At 45.2% G+C, this 20,481-nt stretch overlaps 1 protein-coding gene across 1 annotated transcript; it reads right to left on the reverse strand.

The window, feature by feature from the left end:
• Positions 1 to 1,858: 1,858 nt before the first annotated feature.
• Positions 1,859 to 14,004, reverse strand: CDC6 (cell division cycle 6). Its single transcript, XM_059997885.1, has 12 exons — positions 13,923 to 14,004; positions 12,958 to 13,148; positions 11,830 to 12,111; positions 11,506 to 11,705; positions 11,079 to 11,254; positions 10,109 to 10,215; positions 9,202 to 9,341; positions 8,255 to 8,355; positions 7,018 to 7,082; positions 3,872 to 4,074; positions 3,071 to 3,211; positions 1,859 to 2,766 (listed from the first exon to the last, which is right to left on the reverse strand). Exons 2-12 carry the CDS (start codon positions 13,133 to 13,135, stop codon positions 2,677 to 2,679), a joined length of 1,683 nt encoding a protein of 560 aa, XP_059853868.1. The 5' UTR covers positions 13,136 to 13,148; positions 13,923 to 14,004; the 3' UTR covers positions 1,859 to 2,676.
• Positions 14,005 to 20,481: the final 6,477 nt, after the last annotated feature.

Raw genomic sequence — 20,481 nt, forward strand, 5'->3', positions numbered from 1 at the left:
ACCTCTGGATAGCTTGGACCTCACACTGTCTTGCCAGTCATCCAGCCACAGGCAGGTCTTCACTGAGCCAGAAATGTCAGTTGCAGCTCTGGGGTTGAAACTCATGCCAGTTTTATTGTGTCTGTGTGCGTTCCATGGCAATACCCACCAACACTCTATGGAAGCTTCATCTGCTACTGTGAAGAAAAATAAATAAACCAGGATACAGACACACAGCCCACCACCTTCAAGAGGAAGAATGTAGGTCAGCATCTCTGCCACTACTCCCTGTGAAACAGCCTATGCTCCTGGCAAAAAACAAGTAACCACAGGCTCAGCCCAGCCCCTTAAAAATCCCACCACCTTCCCAGAGCTGTCAGCTTCAGTGAGAAAAGGACTTTCTGCCCCCTCAGTCTGCTCCAGCTGTCTGAATCACACTGAAGACCTCGCTGACAAACATGCATCAGGTGTTGCTCCCACAAGGGCAGCGGAAGCCAAACAGGGACTCTAAGTCAGCTTCACGCATCACTGACAGAACCAACCCTGCTCCAATTGCTCAAGTCTTAAGAGCATCAATGACCTAGAAATTGACAGTGTGGGGAGAATGGAAGGAAAGGAAACTAACAAACTAGTACACAGAAAACCTGATTTCCAAATACCAGGGGAAAGGGAGAGAAAGGAGGTAGAGGGGAAAGAAATTTGGCCCCTTTGAATCTGCAAACGCGATCTTGGCTCAGAGCCATGGAGGATGCATAGCAGCCCCACTGCGAGGCAAGCCATGTTCCTGACTCCAGCCCTGCAGTTAAGAGGAAGGCGCCAAGCCTCCAACACAACGAGGTGGGGAGGCTGCTCCTTTTTGGGCAGGATCCTACTGTGGACACAGAACAGACAGCAGCTGCCCACAGTGTGGAAACAAACTGTAAAGCAGTCACGTCTCTTAAGGCTGCAGCATCCAATAAAATGTAATTTAAATCAAGCCCCGCATCTGTTCTCAATCCCATTCAGTCTCTGCTTTCCATCAGCCTTCGGACAATCTCTGCAATTATGCTGGTTAACCCTTATAGCCCCAGACACTTTCCAAGCTTCTAGGTATAGAACTGTGTCCTCCCCTCACAAATTGCTCTCAGAGGGAATGAATGCTCTAGTAAAGGAGTGTGACGGTGAGACAGTCAGACTCCTGTCTATAGACTATGCGCTGCTACACACACCGGTGGGTAGTGTTCATTTCAGAGGGCTCTGTGTGCCCTTCTATCCCATACCACCTGCTGTAGACCAGATCACATTGCAAGGATACAGTGGGCAGCATGAACGAAACAGTGGCCAACAGATCATTTGTACACATATCAAGTTCTCAAACCCAAGCCATGTTGGGAAGGCGGGAGGAGGCACAAGAGCTCAGGGAGCAGCAGACTTGGTCACTGGCTCTCAGACCATTCATAGCACACATGGTTTGCATTCCAAGCATTTGCTCGAGTTATAAAAGTACAGCAACCTCCCAAATGAAGCAAACTTAAGTTTCTCTTTTCCCCTTCTCTCAAAACTACCCCAGCCCTATGCCTGCACTTTCGAGGCAGTCAGTGTTATAATGGTGCCCTCTGGCGTCCCCGTCACAAATTGCCATTTAATACCACTGGAAACCAAACCCAGAAGAGAGGGGAGACTTGAGTAACCGTATGGATGCATTTACCTAGAAGACTGGGAAAATGAGGTGTCATTGAAAATCCAACCCCAGATAAAGGCATCTTGAAACAAGTGGCTTCATCTGAGGACAGCCAGGACAGTGGGACAGTTTGGGGAGGATTTTCACAATTTTCACATTGCCTTCTGAAAGTCTGAGCTCTCCTGAAATGTGACTGCTTAAGAAAACAAAGAATGCAACTTGAAAATAAATATATTCACAGCCTGTAGTCACATCCTCCTTACCACCTCCACAAGCTTGGGGGTGCCCAAGACACTCAATGAGTCTTTAACATGTCACAATGTGGGGGCTTCCTGGTGGCGCAGTGGTTGAGAGTCCGCCTGCCGATGCAGGGGACACGGGTTCGTGCCCCGGTCCGGGAGGGTCCCACATGCCGCGGAGCGGCTGGGCCCATGAGCCATGGCCGCTGAGCCTGCGCATCCGGAGCCTGTGCTCCGCAACAGGAGAGGCCACAACAGTGAGAGGCCCGCGTACCGCAAAAAAAAAAAAAAGTCACAACGTGGAAGTATGTGCAACATGAACACAGTATACTCCAAACAGAAAGACATTCTTTGATCAAAGTGTCCTCCAGATCTCCACGTGGACTTGCTGATTTTCCTGGATCAACCCCTTTTTCATTCTTCTTCCTCTAGTCCAAAAATTCTTTAAAATACACCAATGTTTGAGGAAACAGAGATAAATATATAAACTTTCCACAGCCTAAGTCTGTATACTTGCAAGCATGTTGGTTAGAGGCACACTAGAGGTAGAGGCAGTGAATGTAATTAAAAAGGGTCTACTTGGTTGTTTTTAATGCATAAACATAATAAGACCCAAAGATAAATAATTCTGTGCTAATATTCACGAATTTATAGCTTAAATTTTATCAGTTTTAAGTAAAAAAGGTCATGTTTGCTTTCAGACCTAAGTGTATATAAAGTAATAAAATGAAGATTCCATCCCTCTCCAAATGCCAGCCAGATACTTTTAGGCAGAGTATTAGTATAAAAGAAAAGAATTTAAGGCAATCCAGTAGCTAAGATATTTCCAACTAAAGCTTTGTCCTTCAGAGCATGCTCTATTTCCTTCTCTTCAATCTTCAGAGACACCTGCAAAGAGAAAAGCACTTTTCATGGTGGAGAACTCACAAAAGCAGTTTTTATTACACAAACTTCTACCGTATTAAACTTGTCTCACAAGAGGCAAGCAAGTTAAACACTGCTTTTGCAACAGCCCGAAAAAATAAAAAATCTCATTCATACTACAGCCCTATCTTCACACACCTTAAACCCTACCTAACAAAAAAATTGTTTATCTAATTGTGGTCATTTTTAAATCTTTACTTTAGCAAAAGATAAGCTCGCCAAAGCAGGACAGTTAAAAGCAATGTCACAAAGAAGCAGTTCGTTGTACCTTTGCGAAACGCGTTTCCTTGTTTTTCTTTAATCCGAAAATGCCTCTGGCCTCCAAGAGCCCTGAAAGTGACAAACACTCTGACTGGTCCACAGCTGCCACCTGCTGTTTGCGACAGACGTTACTATAGGCTTCATATAACTGAGAGGAAACAAGGGAGAACAAATGTTGCTTAAAGGTCATATCTTTTTTTTTTTTTTTTTGCGGTACGCGGGCCTCTCACTGCTGTGGCCTCTCCGGCCGTGGAGCACAGGCTCCGGACGCGCGGTCCCAGCGGCCATGGCTCACAGGCCCAGCCGCTCCGCGGCATGTGGGATCTTCCCAGACCGGGGCACGAACCCGTGTCCCCTGCATCGGCAGGCGGACTCTCAACCACTGTGCCACCAGGGAAGCCCAAAAGTCATATCTCTTGTAACCCTGTAATCTTTTAAAAGAATGTGAATCTGGGTTTGCAAAATAGTTATCTGAATACCCTAATTCTCTCCCTTTTCAATGAAATCCTTGAAAAGGCATTTTGGAGATACTGCCAAAAACCTATACTGTAATGCAAGAAAGGGGCTTTATATATCTCATAGGGAGAGGCAGAAATAAAGGGGAGAAGATTAATGGTAAAGTCTCAACCACAACCCAAGGGAAATAAAGTCAGCTGCCTTTTACATGATACCAGTACTTATTCTTACTGTTAAAATCCATTTTTAATTCACATCAGCTGGAGCGTGATAGGCCTTTTGGAAAATATCTGCTCTGCAAAGCAGATTCTCATCTCCACCCCAGCTCCATCTGCTGAGATTCCCAACTAACCTTCCCCAGAGTGACCTCTTTGGTTTTCAGCTGCCTGGTCAAGAGCAGCAAAGAGCAGACCAAGATCTTCTGCTGAAGAGGGAAGGAATCTTGTGCTCCTTCTTGGCTCAAAGTCATTCTGTTTCCATCAACTTCCGAAATGACTTGTGATATGTGAATAACACCAACCTGCTTGGGAACCAGTGACTCAGAGGGTGATTTACCTATAAAGTAAATAAATCAAGCTTGATTAGATTTTTAAAATATTGTGGGTATTGAGACAGATGATATTAAGTTTTAACAGAAGGAAATTCAAGAGCAAAGCAGAAGTTCCAATTCTGTAACTAGAAGCCAAAGGATGAGACAAAATGTGATCCTTAGAAAGATGCCAAAGTGTGACATGACTTGGAAAGTACAGTTATCCTTCTTCTGGGCAGAACAGTGAGCAATTTTATCCTGTAGAGTGCAATTTAATGTCAGAGAGACAAAATCCACCTCATGAAAGAATAAGGACCAGACAGAGAACCAATGTACTCAGCCTTGCTTGGAAGGTTCCTAATATCTCAAAGGCAAAGGATAGAACCTTGAAACAAAGATGGCTGGGCCTGGTCTTTTTTTTTTTTTTTAAATTCATTTATTTATTTTTGACTGCGTTGGGTCTTTGTTGCTGCGAGCAGGATTTTTCTTGTTGCGGCGAGCACGGGCTACTCTTTGTTGTGGGGCGGGCGTCTCTCATTGCGGTGGCTTCTCTTGTTGCAGAGCACGGGCTCTAGGCACACCGGTTTCCAGAGTTGTGGCTCGTGGGCTCTAGAGTACAGGCTCAGTAGTTGTGGTGCACAGGCTTAGTTGCTCCGCGGCATGTGGGATCCTTCCCGGGCCAGGACTCGAACCTGTGTCCCCTGCATTGGCAGGCAGATGCTTAACCACTGTGCCACCAGGGAAGTCCCTGGTCATTTTTAAAGGCTCAAAAAATTACCTAATATTTCAAATCAAATGAGTGGCTAGGGGACTTCCCTGGCGGTCCAGTGGTTAAGACTTCACCTTCCAATGCAGGGGGTGCATGTTCGATCCCTGGTTGGGGAACTAAGATCCCACATGCCTCATGGCCAAAAAACCAAAACATAAAACAGAAGCAATATTGTAACAAATTCAATAAAGACTTTAAAAATGGTCCACATCAAAAAAAGAGTGGCTAAACATGGACAATCCTACCTAAGTCCTCTAGATAGCCTCCCCAAATGACCTCTGAGGTTGGGTTCATTTGCCCAAGCTGATCTCCAGGAGAGCAACACTTGAGAAAATGTCACTGGATATCTTAGCAGATAGCACCATCTCAGAGTCTGGAGGTTGGGAAACTGCCAACAAGCTTCGGAGGATTGTGGCCTCATTGTTTGGACACAGGAATTGCAAGACAGGGGAGCGATTTGCTCTGTAACAACCTTTGCCTAAAGTTACTTCCTGAGACCAGGTCAGTTGTCTCACAAGAGTTTGCTTCTATTTCATGATCACAAATGGGATGCTACCGAGGACTAATCATCATGGAGAAACTGGAGATCAGCGATCAAACAAGCAGAATCTTAAAGTTGAGAGGAATTTAGAGGTCTAGTCTCGCTCCCTACCAACAGCTGAGTCTCTTCAAAACAATCCCAAAAAGTGGTCACTGGGCTTCCCTGGTGGCGCAGTGGTTGAGAGTCCGTCTGCCGATGCAGGGGACGCGGGTTCGTGCCCCGGTCCGGGAAGATCCCACATACCGCGGAGCAGCTGGGCCCGTGAGCCATGGCCGCTGAGCCTGTGCGTCCGGAGCCTGTGCTCCGCAACGGGAGAGGCCACAGCAGTGAGAGGCCCGCGTACAGCAAAAAAAAAAAAAAAAAAAAAAAGTGGTCACCTATCCAGCTTGTGTCTGAGTATCTTCAACACTGGTGTACCCACACTGTGTCAAAGCCCAGTTAGTGCTATTTATTGGAGAGTGTCCTCTTATATTTATTTCAAGTCAGTCTCCCTATAGCTTTCTAGAGCCATTAAAAGCTAACCACACCGGGACTTCCCTGGTGGCTCAGTAGTTGAGAGTCCGCCTGCCGATGCAGGGGACACGGGTTCGTGCCCCGGTCTGGGAGGATCCCGCGTGCCGCGCAGCGGCTGGGTCCATGAGCCATGGCCGCTGGGCCTGCGCGTCCGGAGCCTGTAAAAAGCTAACCACACCTACCAGAGGTCAAAAGACAGGAATTAGATTAATAATTTATGACAGGAATTCACAACCCCTTTTAGTTGTATGTGTGTAGGCGGTGCTCACAGGGTCCACTGATAAGCCTAAATGTTATTGGTAAGGGAAAAAAGGGAATAATGTGAAAAGTTGAAGAGAAACCAGTATCTAGTCTATGCATTGGCAAATATTACCTATCAGTCCAAGCACTAAGTTTGGCTAATTCTGAAATACTTTTATTAATTTTCTTTCAACAAGTTGATGAAAAAAGGAGTTTTCTGTGGAACTATGGTGCTAGAAACAATTTTAGTAACACTCAACCAGTGCAGGAGTGAAGGAAGAAACAATCAAATCAGACTGTCCTGTTTCTAAAGATTAAGAGTGGATATTAAACACAAGATATGTAGTTCATGGACATTTTACATCTGCCATAGCTAAGAGAACAAGGTTGAAGGAAAGGAAAATTAATTTTGTCATTTTTGTAAACGGCTGCAGTTTACCGTAGCAATACTATCTTTGTACCTCCACCCTCCTAGACTTGTTTAAAGGCTTGTGATATCTCAAGTTGAACACAATTCTTTCCTGTCTGACTCTCTTACTTCCCAGGCTTTGCTTTCACCTATGTTGAGATGTAAAGTGCACTCAACGTAAGTACCCAGAGAGAAGCTGATCCAACCTTACTGTCTAGTTTTCATTCCTAGAGCTTGGAAAGAAAACTGACTCTGTCCCAACCATTCATGTAACACCCTGGAGAACTCATTTCCAGTAACACATGGATTATAGCACTGGCAGGCAAGATGGAAATAAAGTGGATGAAATTGATGAAAAACACGACACCCGTACACAAATGGGTGAGTGTGGATTTAACTGTGGATTTAACTATGCTCATTTCAGCTCTCTATCTCTTTCCTCAGAGAAGTTAAGCTTCCAATTATAAAGGAAGACAAAAAGGAGATAAACTACTCACATTCAGACAGTGGTTTGAGGATAGTCTGGCTTTTGACATCCGACTCTACAATTTCAATAGCTCTCCTGTAAAAAAAAAAAATTTCTAAAATTAATTTAGGCTGAGCCAAACCAAACACCACACCAAACCACCAAAGCTCAAAAACAGGCACATTAACAAAAAGCAACATGTCTTATAACTTTAAAGCCCCCAGACAAAACTGGGTTATGTCTCAGCTCCAGGGGACTTAATTGCCTTGAAATAATTCATGGACCAGGGAATCTGAGAAACTTCAACACTACATGGTTTCCTATTACAGAGGCCAAGTAAGTCATCGTACACTGAGCCAATGATAACATTTTGAACAAGGAAAACCTGTCATGGATGGGAGAGAGGACACGTAGTGTGGGTGCTTGACTAAGAGAGCCAGTACCGCCCATACACACCAGACCTAAGAGGAGCGTCCTCAGTTATCTCCGCACAGGATATGTGTAGGCTAGAACCACACTGGCCTACTTGACTCTTGCTCATAGTTGCAGTCTTTACCCAAGTAGTTCGCTGACTAGGGGAAACTTTCAAATCCAGGATGACACCATCTAGCAATAGGAAGAGCTTACTCTCCCACTGCTCTCTCCAAAGTACTTTGCCCACAGGAAGCCATAAGCCAGACCTGGATCTTCTGCATCGCAGTAGGGGGAAGTTGGACCAGCGGGCCAACACAGCAAGTATCATTTTAATGGACCAAGTGTCCCTACTGGGAAGGAAGAAATTTCATCAGTCAGCACAGAGGCTTTCCCCAGCAGGAGGGGCCGGGGGATGGGAAGGGAGAGAGAGGTCTGGAGTACAACTGTGGGGGACCACCAACTGGAGGAAGGGGTGCTCACAAAAGCAAAGGAAGGGAAAAAAAAGTCTAAAGGCAAAGATGGTTCAGGTCCATAAATAAACCTGCTTGAGACCAGCTAATGGAAAAGTAAACTGGAGTCTTTTTTAATACAAATGTAATTAACCAATCTATAATCACCACAGGGAGTGCCAGCAACATCTCATTTGTTTCTCCCTCTGTAGGTAATGGACTGATAATGTTTCAGACATTAACACCGGTGGAAATGCAGAGCTCCCCACTGAGAAACAAGTCCTCCTTTCTGAGCGTAAAAAGTGGCAGAATGGAGCCTCTTAAGCCCCATTCACTTGAGTTACATGAGACAATCAACAGCACTTCTTTTTTTTAATAAAAGCAGCCAACAGTGCCATAACTCACCTGCAAACATCTAGCGCTTTGCGAACATCTCCCGAAACAGCAGAGACTTTGCGGGCACAGAACTGAATGGCAGCATTGTCCAGGACCTGATCTTTAGATGCCTTTGAACAAGACATAGAAGATGACAGTTTGAACTATAAGACTTCCCCTCTGCAATTTAGGTCCCAGACTTGATTGACCAACCTTTAGGGTCTAAGACGCCTTTTCTGCTTAGAAGTAAATGGGGATTTCATACATTTAAGCATTTTGTAGGAATGTGGTAGAGGTTCACAAAGGGAAAAAAAAGCACTTGAAACTCAAATTAGCAAAACTAAACTAAACTAAAATCTATTTGGTCATTTCCAATAGAGAAAGTGTTTTCATAGGTCCTATTTTATAAATTTATTTATTTATTTAGGGCTGTGTTGGGTCTTCGTTGCTGCGTACAGGCTTTCTCTAGCTGCGGTGAGCGGGGTGGGCGGGCTTCGTGGTGGGCGGGCTTCTCACTGAGGTGGATTCTCTTGTTGTGGAGCACAGGCTCTAGGCACTCAGGCTTCAGTAGTTGTGGCACGCGGGCTCAGTAGTTGTAGCTCGCGGGCTCTAGAGCGCAGGCTCAGTAGTTGTGGCGCTTGGGCTTAGTTGCTCCACAGCATGTGGGATCTTCCCAGACCAGGGCTCGAACCCGTGTTCCCTGCATTGGCAGGCGGATTCTTAACCACTGCGCCACCAGGGAAGTCCCCATGGGTCCTATTTTAAAAGGCCATTAGAGAAGCATTTGGGTGACTCCTCTAACTCTTTTTATTCCAACACTAAGGCATCTAAAATGGAGCCAAGAGTAGAAATTCATATAAAAATGAATGGGCTATAGGAACTCCCTGTTTAGTAATGCAATCAAAGCAAAATATTTTTGAACCACCTTCACAGGTGATACAAGGAACACTCAGCTTGGTACAATGCTTGGCACTCACCTGATTAAGTCGATCCTGCAGGATAGTGGCTATCTGATTTTTGGTATAAGGTGGGAAGTTCAACAGCCGTGGCTTACATTTTTCTCTAGCTTGAAGCCTTGGCAGGATTCTGTCTGTGAGATCCAGGGTATTAGCAATACCTGAGGAGGAGATAAATGACACTAAGCATCATTGGTCAAATCATCGTAAAAGGAAAACCAAACCCTCTGAAAGCTGAATAAGGGACTTCCCTGGTGGTCCAGTGGTTAAGACTCCACGCTCCCAATGCAGGGGCCCGGGTTTGATCCCTGGTCAGGGAACTAGATCCCGCACGCTGCAACTAAGACCCAGTGCAGCCAAATAAATAAATATTAAAAAAACAAAAAAACACCCACCAAAAAACTGAATAAAATTTCCAGTTATAATCCAGCATTCCAACAGTTGCTTCGCACTTTCCCCCACCCCCACCCTCAATACCCATTAGATAAGATGTGTATAATCATCGAAGAATGCTCTTTTTGAGTTATGTTTAGAATTGTTCAATTATAAGCAGGATCAGATACTCCCAAAATCAATTGTCTCTGAAATGCAGCATTATGTCATTTCTATCCAGAGTTAACAAAGTTGACTTGACTTAGATTAAGGTTCCTATTATCTTATAGTAACTTTCTTATTTTGGTAAGAAAGCAGAAAGCTGGTGTAAGATCAAATAATAGTTGATAAGGGAATTCCCTGGTGGTCCAGTGGTTAGGACTCGGCATTTTCACTGCTGGGGCCCAGGTTAAATCCCTCGTCGGGGAACTAAGATCCCGCAAGCTGCATGGCACAGCCAAAAAACAAAACAAAACAAAATATGTGATGAATAAACTGAAGAGATTAGAAAAAGGTCTTTAGAACCACCATGTAACATAAACAACAGAGCACTAACCAATCAGCACCAACCGAGAATTGCTTAGCCATGGCCATTCAAACAGTGTGTACAGTACATCCTGCCCTCTGCTGTCCAGCTGATCCATCTCGTCCAACACCAACACACTACAAAAAAAGAGAAACAATTAGTATCCATGTTCACCTTAACTCTCCAATCTGTTTGATCTGGGCTGACACTAGGTCACATTCCTACAGCTAAGACCAGTTTGAAGGGCTTCCCTGATGGCGCAGTGGTTGAGAGTCCGCCTGCCGACGCAGGGGACACAGGTTCGTGCCCCGGTCCGGGAAGATCCCACATGCCGTGGAGCAGCTGGGCCCGTGAGCCATGGCCGCTGAGCCTGCGCGTCCGGAGCCTGTGCTCCGCAACGGGAGAGGCCACAACGGTGAGAGGCCCGCGTACCGCAAAAAAAAAAAAAAAAAAAAAAAAAAAGACCAGGGCTTCCCTGGTGGCGCAGTGGTTGAGAGTCCGCCTGCCGAAGCAGGGGACACGGGTTCGTGCCCCGGTCCGGGAAGATTCCACATGCCACGGAGTGGCTAGGCCCGTCAGCTATGGCCGCTGAGCCTGCGCGTCCTGAGCCTGTGCTCCGCAACGGGAGAGGCCACAACAGTGAGAGGCCCACATACGGCAAAAAAAAAAAAAAAAAAAAAAAAAAGACCAGTTTGAAAATCATAATCTGTCCCACCTCCAGTCACTGTTATGATGATACCCCCCATCATCACCAGAAAGTAACATACAGGTTTTTCAAGTAATTAGTTTAAAAACATTTTCCCCCAATTTAAAATTAGAAGGCTTTTGTTTTTTCTTTTCTTCTTTCCCTTTAAGCTTATGTAACTACCCCTCAGAGAGAAAATATAGGAAATGTTCTTTTTATGAGCAAACTGATACATTCAAGAGACGAGAATGTGAGTTTTTGGGCAATGGATCCTGCAGATTTTCACAGAGCAACATGCAGCAGAGCAATGCTTACATCATGGGGCCCTTCTCCGCAGTCATATGGTTTTCCAGTTTCCTCATTATGTCCTTCCCAGCTGGCCTGGATACTTCTTCCTGACAAATCTCCTGAGCAATGGCTGGGAATACAGCCTGGGCACTCCTCAAGGACATGCAATTCAGCATGATAGTTTTAAAGCTTTTCAGTTCCTTCTAGAAAAATGCAAACATGCGAGTTATTTTGGCCTCAGATAAAGGTTTGATGGAACCTGAAGTGTCTTTGAAGAGTTAACAGCATACAAGAGAATAAGGTCCACTTTCATTTGGAAAGATTTAGACAGTGAAATTAAAAATGTCTTATTTTGGGGAAAACTGCAGTGCCCTAAGCACTTCTACTTTTTCTTAACCCTTGATAACCAAGTGTCATTTTGGCAAGAGCATCATAATTCAGACTCTCAATGTACCTTGAGGTCTTGCAGAATTCGGCTTAAGCAGGCAGTTTTTCCAGTTCCAGGAGCACCAGAAAGATAAAGACTTCCAGCTTTCTTCCCACAGATGTGCTCCCTCAGGAAATTCCTGATGACATCCATCTCCTTTTCCCTGGCAGGCAGCTGATCTGGGACAGCTGTAGTCAGGACCTGCTTTGCTTGCTGGTAGCAAGTACCTGTGCCAGACATGAAAGGACAATTAGACACAACAGAGGTGACTGAGAAGACCCACCAGGTTTCACTTGGAATCACCAGCCATGTTTATGAGGCTGCACTAACAGTTGCCATGTAAGAACCAACCTTCTTGCTTGAGAAGTCTCAGACACGCAGATTCTTTCTCCAGTGGACATCTCTGCTCAGAATTTGTTGCGATGTCTTGACCTTTTGGAACTGAGGAACATATTTTGTTTTGGTGAAGTCTGGCTTGTTCTCTTTTGCTAGGAGATTCCGTTGTCAGCTGATTGTCAAATACCAATCTGCGCCCCTTAGATGTATGTGAGCGAGGGGGACCATTTTCTTTCTTGCTTTGCTTTGGTGGAGAACAGGGAGGTAAACGGGGAGTGTTACACAGGTTGTCGTCACCTGAAACATTAAAAGCAAAATGTGGTCATTCATAGCAGTGGATAGTAAAAGGACTTGGAAAGATCTCTGCATCCCCCCCAAAAAGGGGGATGAATTTCTATCACGGTCAGAACCACCAAAATAAAATGCCTCTCATCCGGAAGCAAATAGTGGCCACCAGATGGCACCACTGAGTCTTACTAGTTGGTAGAGGTTTTAGTGGGATGAAATTCTAGGATTGCTCTAAAACAGGGTTTCCCAACCTTGGCACCATTGATATCTTGGACCAAGTAATTTTTCATTGTGGGGGACTGTCCTGTGCACTGTAGAATATTGAGCAGCATTCCCAGCCTTTATTCACTATATCAGTATCACCCCCTCAGTTATGACAACTAAAAATGTCTCCAGATCCTACCAAATCACCCCTCATTAAAAACAGATGATCTAAAACAAGAAAGGAAACAACAAACAAAAAATAATTTTAAAAAAAAAGGAAAGAAAAAGAAAGGATTACCAACCACTGCTCTAAAACAAGAATTGTCACCTGTTTTTCTTAATTTCACAACTAACGAGGCAAGTTTCAAAATACTATATAACTAACTGCAAGGTCGTTTAAAACACTGACAGAACCAAGTTCAGTATTAAGGAACTGAAGATCAGACCTATTAAGTAGTTCAGAAAGTGATCTCAATAAGTAGCTTAACTCTGAAGTTCAGTAAGCACTTAGCAACCATTCTGAAAATAACCAAAGGGAACAGAGTGGTCTTAACTGAACTCAGGAAGCTGTTTCAAAGGCATCTTATTATTGAGAAAGAGAGGTCGAGAGCTACCAGACAAAAAGTTGTACTCAAATAATGGATAGCTTACCCAGACGTTTTCTGGGGCTAAGAGGCAGAATTTTTGCACAAGGAGAACGGGGTATGGCCTGGACATTTGCCAGTTCTAGTTTGGTGTCACTGGAGTTTTTAGCTTTGTCCAATGTCCGAGGCTGTTTCTTTTTTGGAAAACTGATTGTAGCCTGTGACTGGGAGCGGGTTTGAGGCATGACGGCAACACAGCTGCGTACAAAAAAGAGAACAGGACAGCCAGTCAATATGTAAAAGTGAAGAAAAAACAACTAACATGTAACTTATACCGAAGATCGAAATTCATTTCATAAGTAGATTATATTGTAACAATATTTTAGCATTTAATTTTGCTTCATATCCGAATCTATGCAACAATAGCGAACACCACCTACTACGAGTAAAAGGCTGTCATAAACATTTTAGGTATTAACTCCTTTAAGTTTTACAACCACCTTAGAGGTAGGTACTATTATCCTTATCTTAATGATAAAAAAACAGAGGCAGAGAGGCCCAACGTCACAGCAAAGCAGGATATAAGACCAGGCATTCTGGCTCCAGAGCCCAAATTTTTAAACACTCGAGACATACAATAACAAGTTGATCTTAATTGGCGTCCATAGTACTTCTACCCCCCTGGCTCCAGGCACGGGGTACATCGTTAACACCAGCTTAGCCCAGCAGCCTCCCACATTTACAGGCTTCCTCAAGCCCTCACTCCGCACTCAATCCCCGCTCTACCCAACTCTCGGCCCCACATAGCCCCAGATGCTCGGGGAACGTCTCCCTCCTGCCGCACTCAACACAACTGCCAGAGCACTCCGAGGGCGCACGTCTCCCTTCCCTACCCCGACCTTCTCACCCTCCCGCGATCTGAGCTCTCCTCCTCTTACGGAACCCGCGGTCCTCGCCCTAGCCCCTCACCCAACTCCGCCGCCCCCCAGGACTCGGGCCTCCTCTCCTTTCCACCTCACAGTGCTGCGTCACCTCAGTGCCGGCGCCTTCTCACGTCTCCCACAGAAAACTAAAGGGACTGTCCACGACAGGATCCTGGACAGACACCACACCGTCAGCCGGAAAGCCCAGACGCGCTCGCGCCAAATCTGCACAGCCGCAGCTTTCCCGCCTCCCGCCAAAGCCCGGCCACGTTTCTGATTGGGTGTCGCCAGAGCGCCGCACGCCTTGGCCCCAGCCCCCTCCTTCACAACCAATCAAGCGGGAAGGCGCACAACCAATAAGAGAGCCTCAGGTCTCAGCGCCACCACGAGGCCACGCCCACCGAGCCGTAGGGGCAGTCTACATCCGGGGCCTCGGCGGAAAGATGCGCGCTTGCGCCGGGGCCGACTGAGTGAGGCCCGGCGGGAGCTGTAGTTTTTGCCGCTCGCGACTGTATTCCCACGCCCTTCCTTCAATACCTTCTCACTGCTGCACATACCCATTTTTTCCTTACCCTAATGGGCTATATTTTCAGAGAGCTACTACATAATACCTGCCATTATTTGGGCGGTTCTGGGTGCAAGGTATGATGCTAAGCGCTTTACATATCTAATGCCCAACACTGCAAGACACAAAGCAAATGTGCCGAGGGTTAGTTAGAGGTCACAGAATTTTGGTGGCCTCGAAGGGCCTAGGTCCATTTCCTGACAACCAAAAGCAATGTTTCTTTGTAAAGTTATACATACATACATAAATACACTGCACTTCATCACAGTAGCTCCCTGATTTGTGTTTCAAGGGTGAGAAAAAGGGCCAGGCCTTTGCTTTTATTTTGTTAAAGATAAGAATACGATATTCTGTGCACCTTCCTATCATTAATCCCATTAATCCACACAATGTGGGGAGTGGAGAGGATTATGGCCCCTTAATTTTAAAATATATATATTTTTATGGCTAAATACAAGGGTTTCAGGGCCAGAGAAGACCACTACAGATGGAGTGGCAATCTGAACTTTTAATGAAAAATATAAATTAAAGCAGTAATTTACAGGCTAGCTTCCAATGCTAACAACCCAGGTTCCACTAAAAACCCAAATCCAATTCTAGGTGATGGTAAGCATGTATCTGTCATCCTTCAATATCAAATGAAATAGAGCAAGCCGAGAAATAGGGAAACAATAATACAATCAACTTAATTGTAGTTCATTCATATAGGAGATAAAAACCAATATTAAATGCTTGTGTGTGCCAGGGGCTGAGCTCTGGTATTTTACCTATATCACCTTATTAATTCTCACAGGCACCCCAATGAAGTTGGAATTATTTCCATTTCACAAATGAGAAGACTGAAATAGAGAGGTTGAGTAAATCTGCCCAAGGTCACACAACTAGTAAGTGGAAGAACTGGAATTCAAACTCAGGAAGTCTAACAGGAGATCAAACTCCTGACCACTTAAAACATACCGAGGGGGAATAGACAGATGCAGGTTTTAGAGGGAGAGATGGCAAAGGAGCACATCTGGGGAAGGCTTTCCAGGAGCTGAAAACTACAAGAGTGAAGAGCGTAGGCTGCCACGAATGGAGAAAGTGCTACCACAGAATGGAGACTTTTTTACCAGCTGGTATTTCTGATCTCTTAACAGGGGAACAGAACCTAGAAAGAAGCAACTTTCACTGTTCATATTTATTTTTATAACCTGGACACCTAAAACTTGTCCTTCATAACCAGAAATGGTAGTAACAAGTGCCCAGCCAGCTTTTAAGGGATGGTGGTGAACAACTACCTCAGTTACAGTGGGACAGAGGGGGCAGAGGAAGCCATGAGTACTTAACGTGCATATTGGAGCCTATGAAAGCATTCACCAGGAAATATAGCACCAGTCCAAGAAAAGCCTACAAGAATAAGTGACTATTGTGGAAGCAGGCAGAGAATCACAGAACGTCCAGATTGAAAGTTCTCTAAAAGGTTACCTAGTTGAAGTTTTCTCTTTTCACTACTCCACTAACATGATGAGCATACCATCATACTGTTTCTCGCTTCTGTGCCTTGTCCTTGCCGTTTCCTATGTCTGGAATGCCAGTCACCATCCTCCTGCCCTGGCTAATTACCATAAAGCCTTTAATGCCCCGCATAGGTTTCCCTTGGTGGCTGTCCTGAAGTCTTCTGCTAGACTCTGAGCTCCTTGGAGGCAAAGACCATGTCCTATTCGTCTTCATATTGTCGGTGCCTGGCACAGAGTAAAATACGCAATCAACGCTTGCTCAATGAATGGAAAGGACATTCCTGCCAAGTCGATATCCATCTTTTGCTTGAACATTTACAGTCCTTTAAATCTCACACCCCTAAACCTAGGAGTGGAGAATCAATTCAATTATGTGTAAAAACAATCCAGACTGGGCTCCAGTGATGTCAAAGATGAAGCATTTCCCCATAGTTATCCTCTGGGGTGGTTAGGATCCTGAGGTTGACATTTTAGTTCTCTTACCTCTGTCTGCAGAGTAATAGGAAGTCAGAGACAGGTAGCTTCCTTGCAGTAAGTTGCAGTTAGTGGCTGGGCTGGGCCAGAAAATACTTAAAGAGGCACATTCACCATAAGCGGCTATGTCTTGGTAATAATTAAGGTGGGCAAACTAGTGTCCTTATCACTTGCTAATCCATACACGGTGTCATGGAGGAAGGGACCAAATGACACAGGAAGAACCTGTCCGGCATCCTTATGTGTGTCTGTGTGCGTGCGCGTGTGCACTGGCGGGCACGTGCACACGTACACAGACTAGCAATACCATCCCAATAGGACGGAGAAAGCTTATAGGGTTAGGAAGTTGAGAGTCATCTAGGCAAACTCTATTTGAGGGCTATTCAAAGTCACAGGAGGAACAATTAAATCAATAAATAGGTAGTTTATTAATCATATTAATAACAATGATGGCTCAAAGAATCAGGAATTCAGCCAACCTGGCAAATATGGATGAAAATGAAAGGAGGCCCTTTTTTCCCCTCGCTCCCGCACCCTCATAGGTTTTTATATCAAACTGTGTGAGAGTGGCTCATACACACACCTATTATGAACCAGTACGGGAAATAATTTCAAGACCTTTGCTAGTGATGAAAGTGTAGATTAAGCTCATTAAATCTTAGTGGTGATTATGTCAGCTGACCACAGTAAGCAGAGAATGTCTGGTTCAATTCTGACACCTACAGTCAACGTTCAAGAAAGCCAGCTAAGATTTCAACTTAAGCAGTGAAGAAAAAAAGGCAACACCCACATAAAAACAGACACAGTCTGCGTGTTCTGCCCTCACCTTTTCTTCACACTTCAGTGTGAGAATCTACCACACACACAGGTGCAAAGAAGCATTAGGGATATAAGGAAAGGACACAAGGCCAGGGGGTCTCCTGAGTTCCCTGGAATCATGGGCAAAGGGGAGTTAGGTGGCAAATATAAATAATGACCAACTCTATCAGAATCACCCAGTCAGCCTGGCTAACTGGAACTGTGACTTTCAAAACACAGCAGGAGGGGAGGAGAGAAAACTCCGAGGAAGCTGCAGATGCTTCTGCCCAAGTTAGTATTTCTACTTTCTCAGAGGATCTGGAGTCAAACCAGTACCCTAACCGGAGGCAACAGATTTTCCTCTCTTCTATGCCACCACTTGTGGTGGTATTCCAGACAAGACTACACAGTTTTCAGGTTTTTTGCTTTTGTTTTTAAGCAAGGTTTAATTACACTGCACGGCATCCAGAAGAAAGAAATGTACCAAAGAATCCAACCTGAGACCGGATTATACACTGTAGAAGGGGGTAAAGAAATCAATGCTAATTGGGAGAGGGAGCCCCGTAATCAGAAACAACTCCAAAATAAATCATACAATAAATTATTTTTTAGAAGAAAAGAAACCAATCCACATGCAGACAAAGATGGACGCACACATACATACATACACTCTTCACGCACGTCACTCTAGTCTTTTATTCAGTGTTGACGATGACTCCCATGCTGGTCGCCGTGGAAAAGGACAAGGGTTAGACGTGAGAAGAGAAGGCTCGGCCCCGCTGCCACCAGTGGAATGAGATTTAAGACCATTAGAGAGGGAACCCACTAAGTTGTCAGACAAGAGGAGAAAGAAGGAAACAGCAGTTATCAAGGAAGATTTTAATTGCTTCAAAGAGGGAGAGAGGAAGAAAGCACAGAAATCTAACACAAGTAAAGGCACAATGAATGTGGAGTTGAATGGAACCAAACCCTTCCTTTGGTTAAAATTATCCTTTTTTTTTCTGTATGTGTTTTGAAGGTGGTTGTAGTTTTGCTTCACTTTGCTTTTAAGAGACGAGTCTCGAAGGCAGAGTTGTAATGCCTCCCATTCCCTAAAGTAGGGTGGCTCACAGAAAGCCACCCTGACCACGTACAGCCAGGGACTGAGATTCAACAGGGAAAGAAAGACTACAACTGGAATGTGAGGAATCTGATTTGCAGTTGATTGCAGGTTGGGTTTCCAGAACAGACAGCTCAGTGTAGTGCCACCAAAGGGCCTCAGATGCCCTCTACTCCACCCAGAGCTCTGCAGAAGGGAAGGACCCTGGAGTCACACTTCACCCCCACTCCCATAAGCACTCAGCCTACAGATTATTTCAAGTGATCAGGAGAATTAAAACACACCCCAACCCTGAGTTGCTCTGTAGCAAGTCTATTTACAATTTTATCTCACCTCTCCCTGGAGGTAAATTTAGGTTTCAAGAGGGGAAGCTACGGGGTGAGGGGATGCCCCCAGGGCAATGGTCAGTGGCTAGTCTCCTTGCCTTTGCCAGTTCAGAGGGCTGGGATGAAGTTTTGGAGACAGGAGCCTCTTGTCTGTTGGGTGGGATAGCCCCTAAGTGCTCTCACTCTGCGGGCCCAGCTGGGAAAACGCTGGGCCTCTGCAGCTGGAGGAAACCCCCACAATAGAGCAAACCACACCTGGAGCACCACAGTGCTGCGATTCAGGTCTGGGGACCAGAGGAGACGGGGAGAGGGGCATCTAGCTCATTTAAAAACCTGCAGACCACTGGCCTGCTTCCCAGAAAGGGCGGTAAGAAACAACTATGAAGTTTTTCCCACCCGAGAAAAACATCATAAAACCAAACCCACACGAGGGCTTTTAACACAGCTTCTTTGATGCCTAGTTGGGCAATGTCTCTTCCTTCTGGGAAGGGATAAGGGGGTTAATGGGACTGGGCAACAGCCTCAACATGAGACCACCCAATCTTCCACTGAAGAGATGACATTCCCACAAGCAGATAAAAAGAGCAGTTTAAAAGGTGAGAAGTTTTAGTGCTCTTGTAGCCAGCCCACCTCAAACCTGTATTACAAGCTTTTTACAGCATACAAAATAGATCAGTAACTATGAGGCTCACATTCCCATTCATCAATAGTAAATATACATGATAATAAATCTGTTATTAACACAGGGACCAAATAGGGTATAAGGCAAAGACATTTGAATAGGTACTGTGTCATCAACATGCTCTGAAGAAGAAAATCCATCTGACTAGATCTAGTCCCAGGCCTTTTTCCATGAGGCCAAGAAAATGAAAATACAGTCAATACCCACGTGACACAGTCCAAATGCTGGGGAATATGAGGGGCAGCAGGTCATACGGGAGGAAGATAGTAGCCCCAGTGAAAAGCTGGGGTTTGGCTTTTACGTGTGATGCTCATTTCGATGCTCTATGTTTGCGGAGTGAGGGGAAAAGAGATACGCTTTGATAACATTGTACAAAAGGCATCAACTCCCATTTCAAAAATAAATGGGAAGACTTCACAGTCCAAGTTCAGTAACTGGGGTCAGCATCTACCCTGGAACTCTGCTGCAGTATCAAGTCTTGTACTTTGTCCTTTTCCCTCCACTAACATCCTCTCTCTAAGCTCCACTGGCTTCAGGATGCTGGGGGGATACTGCTGGGAGGTAACTGCTAACAGATTTGAAAATAAGAATGATAAATAAAGAATGATTAGAAAAACCGTGGTCACAGACCTAATCATGGTTTGCCCCAACAGTCAATATGGTCCAGGGGCTGGCAAAGGATCGCAGACCCCAGATAAATAACCCAAGTTGAGAGCTCTCTCATCTAGCACTGGGAGCACTTGGGTTTCACTGGGCACCATGTACAGATCCTTCGTCTGTGATCCAACAGATAGGAAAGGTCCCTAGGACAGTTTAAGCCTGTGATGTATCTGATGAAAGCTCCTTTGCTCTCACTTCAAGCTTTGAGCAGCCTCTGCACTTGACAAGAGCTTTAGCAAACCAAACCAGCTGGATGTGCAGCCCAGGAGCTCCATCATGCTGTTGGAGAAGGGGAAGTCCCTGCACCACGATCCAAGCTCAGTTCCTACCTAGACTGGGAACCTTCATTTTCTCTGTGCTCTTTAACTAGGACCTGGAAGACGAAACAACATATTGCTGGCTGCCAGGGAAGATCAACTGGACTGAGGCACACCGCACCAAAGTCCTTGTGCTTTTGGCAGAGGAATCTTTGACTACCCCCATAAGCTTCCTCACCCTTCTCTACTCTGCTGTGCTAACCCCTGCAGTCTTGGGGTTGAGTGGTGCAGAAGGGAACAGGAAGAGCCTG

The sequence above is a fragment of the Delphinus delphis genome, chromosome 19, assembly GCF_949987515.2.
Source record: "Delphinus delphis chromosome 19, mDelDel1.2, whole genome shotgun sequence".
Taxonomy (NCBI): Eukaryota; Metazoa; Chordata; class Mammalia; order Artiodactyla; family Delphinidae; genus Delphinus; species Delphinus delphis.